Source organism: Nerophis lumbriciformis, linkage group LG29 (genome assembly GCF_033978685.3).
Source record: "Nerophis lumbriciformis linkage group LG29, RoL_Nlum_v2.1, whole genome shotgun sequence".
NCBI classification, from domain to species: domain Eukaryota; kingdom Metazoa; phylum Chordata; class Actinopteri; order Syngnathiformes; family Syngnathidae; genus Nerophis; species Nerophis lumbriciformis.
In genome coordinates this window covers 7,269,001-7,275,000 of record NC_084576.2, presented here as the reverse complement: position 1 = coordinate 7,275,000, position 6,000 = coordinate 7,269,001, and the positions used below count along the sequence as shown (strand labels likewise).

Sequence of the window (6,000 nt, the reverse complement as noted above, 5' to 3'; positions counted from 1 at the left end):
ATATATATATATATATATTTATATTTTATATATATATTTAAATATAATTAAAAAAAAAAAATATATATATACATACATATAAAAAAAATAAATAAATAAAAAATAAAAAAATAAAATATATATATATATACATATATATATATATATATATATTTTTTTTTTTTTAAATTTATTTTAAAAATAGTCAATCGTTTTTTTACAATATGCCGAGGGCCAATAAAAACACACTTTGGACACGCCTTATTCAAGCCATCGTTAAGGATTGATTCTGTGATTGTGTGTATTAATTAATTGTACAAATCATCAAACCGTAGGGCAATACTTGTCTGCAACCAACAGAGGCGCTGTTGAGTGGTTCAACTGCTCGTATTTGTCTACAGAAGAAAAACACAGCTTTTGGAAGTCGAGCTACAACGTAATGACGCATCGACGGCTAAATCGACCATCAATTTCATCAATTGATCAAGGAACTTTAGTCAAAGCAATACTTCTCAAAATCGACCATTTGTCAGCCTTTCAACCTAAATCTAAACCCAAATCTTCATCCACACCCCTCTCTGTCACACTCTTGTCTCTGCTGACTCTGCCCTTCCTCACGCTCATTTTTTCCGTGGCTTTTTATTTTTTTGGGGTTCCTCCTCCTCCTTCTCGTGAAACCACGCGACGCAAGACATCTGACGGCAGCGGCGGTTAGCAGGGGCCGTCTCTCTCCCTGCGCTGCCGCCACCGCAGCAGTTAACTTAGTCTAAACCAGATGTTTGTTTAATTTCCCTCGCCCGCTCAGCAGGCAGGCGGGTTAAAAAAAAAGTTTTATAAAAAAAAAATAGAGGCGGCCAAAAGAAAACGTGTGGGAGTCTTTTCTAAACAACAACAACAAAAGCACTCCTCCCTGCAGGGTTAGGGTGTTGTCCTCGGGGCGGATAAGTATTAATTTGGACTATTCTTGGAAAGACCTTCAAAAGTGCACAAGTTACACACACACACACACACACACACACACACACACACACACACACACACACACACACACACGAGTAATGAATGGTAACGATGTCAAGGCGACCCTGTCGTTGGTTATATGTCATGCTGGCCCTGCAGACAGTGACTGTAAATGTTCATTAGCTTTAATGAGGAGTCTAACACAAACTGACTAGACGGGAGGTGGCGACTGGTTACCTTCAGGATGCTGACATACGGGACGCCGTCAGGGCCGTAGCGGCTGCCGTTGACCTCGATGTGTTTGAGCCACTGGATGTGTGGCTGGGCGTCGCTGTAGACTTTACAGTGGAACTCCACGTCGCTGCCCAACACCACCGTCTGATTGGCGGGGAGGCCCGCCTGCAGGATGGGCCTGTGCGGCGAGCGCTCTGAAAGGAGAGGCGGCAGGTTAATAATTGAGCGGCTTTTTGCCTCCTGTTTATCCGGACGTAAGGACCTACCGAGGACATCGAGCTGGTAGGTGTGTGTGATGGTGCCGTACTTGTTTTGCACCACGCAGGTGTAGTTCCCGCGGTCCGACGGCACAGCGCTCTCCATCACCAGACTCCACTGCTGGTGCCTCAACTGATGGAGAAGAAGCGCCATCAAGTTAACAATTGTTAGGAGCAGTCCATTCAGAGCTGACTAGTCTGATGCATCAACAGGCTGTCATACAGTGCATCCAGAAAGTACTCACATTTTGTTATGCTACATCCTTATTACACAATGGAATATATTCATTTTTGCCCTCAAAATTCTACAGACAATACCCCATAATGACAATGTGAAACGTTTTATTTTGCACATTTAATCATATAAAAAAACTAAGAAATCACATGTACATAAGGATTCACAGCCTTTGCTCTATGTTGATGCACCTTTGGCAGCAATTACAGCCTCAAATCTTTTTGAACACGATGCCACAAGCTTGACACACCTATCTTTGGGCAGTTCCTCTTTGCAGCACCTCTCAAGCGCCATCAGGTTGGATGGGAAGCATTGGTTTTCATCCAGGATGTCTCTGTACACTGCTGTGTTTAATTGTCTGTGCTCTGGCACCATCTTTTGGACAAATTCACCCACTGCAGATGCTGCAGTGTCCTTCCATTTACTGCTTTCAACCATAAATAGAAGTGCCGTTCAGTCTTCTAGCCATCCATAGCGTTTCTACTTTTAAAGATGCTTCATTCATAACCCCAAGCAACGTTTGTAAGTTTTACAATACAACTAAAACTGTTTATACCTACCAAACCGCTCCATGTGTGATGTCTGTAGCAGTGTTTTCATGCATATTTGTACGCGCTATCATAATGTAATGGAGCTAGCGTTGTTAGCATTAGCACGTTTACGAGTGTCTGTGTTAGTATTATTAACTCACAACGGCATTCTTTTGGTATTGTTTCAGTTTCACAAATTCCTCAATAAATTCACCAAAACGTCACCCTGGAGTTATTGAGTCTGTTTAGCTGATTTGAGAGCTAGTTTGCGCAGCTAGTGGATCGGTGACCATGACTTCTGTTTTGTTTGATCAGTCATTTTACAGACACCGTTTGGAAACAATTAAGGTATGCAAATAAACATTTACAGAATATTTCAGTGTAAATATTGATTTCGCAACGTATATATCTGCGGTGCCACTTATATATGGAAAATACTTATTTTCCCTCAAATTTAGTGGATGCAGCTTAAATACCGGTGCGCTTTGTAGTCTGGAAAATACGGTAATCTTCCAGCAAATTGGAAAAAACTTGTTATTTTGTAGACTAACAGATACTACATTGCTTCATTTTGAAACAATTAAGATATGTAAATAATAATTTACAAAATGCTTCTGTGTAAATAACTCATTTCACAACGTATATATCTGCGGCTTAGAGTCCGGGCCGGCTAATACATGGAACAACATTATTTTCTTGTCAAATTTAGTAGGGGCGGCTTATATACCGGTAGTCTGGAAAATACGGTAATCTTCCACCAAATGGGAAAAAAACTTGTTATTTTGTAGACTTTACAGATACTACATTGCTTCATTTGGAAACAATTAAGGTATGTAAATAAACATTTACAGAATATTTCAGTGTAAATAGTGATTTTGCAACGTATATATCTGCAGCTTATAGTCTGGTGCGACTTATATATGGAAATACTTATTTTCCCTCAAATTTAGTGGGTGCGGTTTATATACACTCTATAGTCCGAAAAATACGGTACGGCTGGTTTTGCTCAACAACAACAACGGTAGACTTTATTTTGCTACACTTGGATCATTTGAAAAGAGAATCTGTTTATCTCTGACCCTCGGCCTTCGCTGCCTTTAACATTTGCCACTTTTCTGGAAATTTGCAACAATTGTTAATTCTCCCGGTGACACATCCTTGTCTGCAAGCGCTACAATTTCAGAAAGAAGTTGTCTGTGTCTGTGTGTTTTGAGTTGGAGGACATCTGACGAGACAGGAGAGCCGCGCCAGGCTGACATGACTGAAAAATAGCGTGAGAAGTCAATCCAGGCGAGATGAAGACACAAAGCTTGCTTCATCTGGGCCCGATTAACGCCAAAGATGAGTCAAGCTGCTTCTGGAGCACCTTCTCCCCGTCAGCCGTGGCGCAGCCCTCCTTGTTTTTCTTAGCCAAGCACTTGTGAAGGCTGGCTCAACCGTGCCAGTCGGCGGCTAACGCAAACCAGGTGCGACGGCGGCCCGCCAGCAGACGTCGAGCCGACACATTCAGAAGCCGAGCGGCGGGAACACACCGAGGTGAACTTCTCATGGAAGGGTCAGCGCGGGTGGCGCCATGCGGTACGCTTCTCTAGGCTGAAGACTCGGCATCACCTGCGTCGGAAAAAGTACCGCCCCGGCGTGTTTGCGCAAACGTTTAACCCCACGCGTAAGTCGGTGAGTCGCGTGCTCCTCCCCTTTAGCTCTCTGTCTAGCACGCTCTCTTGGACGGGCACGTGGAAAATACCGTCCCAGTGTAAATATTATCCCTGTGTGTGTGCTTAGCGGAGCAGTTGCGTGGTAACGTGGACCAGGCCACCCTCAAAAGCGAGCTGGCTCCGCCTCGTCTACCCCGGGTTCGGACGAGTGACGCCGCGCGCTGCGGTGCAATATGAAGAAAAATAAGAAATACCACGAGGAGCTGAGAGCTGGTGAAGTGATGGCGTCCAAGACCACCAACGGAGAGAAAAAGGGATGTGCTTCATGTTTCATATTTGTGACTCAGAAGAACTAACGGGCTTCAAAAATGTTTGCACTTTTAGCTCCCGCTCGTAGGCACATTTTTATGTGTTTATCAGACTCTGTCATTTTCAACTACGATCTCACTTAACATGCGTAAAAAAAAAAGACGTTTTTTTTTTCTTCTGCGTAGAGACAACCGCCCGCTGACACAGACCAGCAGAAACAATACTGTAATGTGCATGCCGGACCAGTAGTTGGCGACGTACCTAGACTGGACATCTTCCAGTGACGTAGCAGTGTTTCTTAACCATTATTAGGCCGTGAGCTTCCACTAGAGAGCCACCAAAAATACCTGTTTCTCAGCTGTGGTCCGCAGTTGTAATACACTTTTCCACCACTTCTGACAGCAATGACAATCTCAAGCAAACACAAGAAGTCTGAGGCTACAGTCATAGAGAAGTTAACCGCAAAAATTATGACTTAAGTGGTGAAGCTGTATTTTCATTTACACTTGATCTCAGAAAAATATTATGGAGAAGTTGGGCCCTGAGGTCAAAAAGGTTAAGAACCCCTGCATTGCATGTCCGGTTGTCAGCATTCCGACAGGGAAACATTAACGTTTTCGAAAACTGTATGACAGATATTCACTTATTTTTCAGAGAGCTGCTAAAAATGTAATTTTAATATGAATAGATTGTTTGATTGGCGATGTCTCATAAATTACCATCTTTTCTGGATAATAGAGCGCACTGGGACATAAGCCACACCCACAAAATTTTAGAAGAAAACAATATTTTTCCATATATTAGCCGCACCGGACTATAAATCGCAGATATATATATTGTGAAATTAGTTATTTACACAAAGATTCTGTAAATGATTATGTACATAACTTAATTGTTTCCAAACGGTGTCTGTAACACGGCAGTAAAATGGCTGTTCAAACAAAACAGAAGTCATGGTCATGGACCCACTAGCTGCGCAAGTTCGCTCTTTAATCAACTAAACAGACTCACTGTAACGTTTTGGTGAATTTACTGAGGAATTTTGAGAACTGAAAATTTTGCTAATGCTAAGCACGCTAGCGTCATTACATTGCGATAGCACGTACAAATATGCATGAAAACACTCCCACAGACATCACACATGGGACGCTTAAGTAAGTAAGAATTGTTTTAGTTATATTGTACAACTTACAAGCCTTGCTTGGAGTGATGAAGAATCCATACGAGTAGAATGCTATGGACGGCGAGAAGGCTGAACAGCACCACGGTTGAAAAAATGAAAAAGTACAATCATTAATGGAAGGAAACTGCAATCCAAAAGACGGCGCCGTAGCACAAACAATAAAACACCCTGTCAGTGTTTTTGCTTGTTTTTTTAATTGTATTTTTACAATTGCCGTCAGCGAAGAAAAATACATAAATTAGCTGCTCTGTCTTATAACCCGCAGAGTTCAAAGTGTCGTAAAAAAAAAGCTTATAGTCTGGAATTTAGGGTAATTTCAGTGGTATTTCGGGAGACAAGTTGAATTGGTTCTGTGACGCAGCTGCTACCTTCAAAAAACATTGCGAAACAGCGTCAGCCATTGAAACAAATTAAAACAAATTTAATCATAGCTTAGCCCCCCAAATCATCCTGATTGTCATATGCATCATGTCTTTTAAAAATAAAAAGACTAACTTTTAAATAAGACATTTTGAATGAGGAACAATACAATAGAATGTACTACAAACAACTAAAGAACGAATAGTGCACAATCAGAGGGGGGATTTCTTCAATATCTTTTCCGAGCTGCACTATCTATAGCATCTCCATATTTTCATGGATAAATGACCACTGTTCC

General features: G+C 41.8%; 1 protein-coding gene across 10 annotated transcripts in view; it reads right to left on the bottom strand.

Moving 5' to 3' along the window:
* fgfr3 (fibroblast growth factor receptor 3) overlaps nt 1-6,000 on the bottom strand; it is a 140,680-nt gene that overhangs the window by 33,862 nt on the left and 100,818 nt on the right. For all 10 annotated transcript variants that reach the window (XR_009810517.2, XM_061925125.2, XM_061925130.2 and 7 more), the window contains exons 6-7: nt 1,440-1,563; nt 1,177-1,367 (exon numbers count right to left, since the gene is read on the bottom strand). Coding sequence is in view for 9 of the 10 variants with exons in the window: in XM_061925125.2 (XP_061781109.1) it covers nt 1,177-1,367; nt 1,440-1,563 (315 nt within the window). In the remaining variant the exon portion in view is untranslated. The remainder of the gene's footprint in view (nt 1-1,176; nt 1,368-1,439; nt 1,564-6,000) is intronic.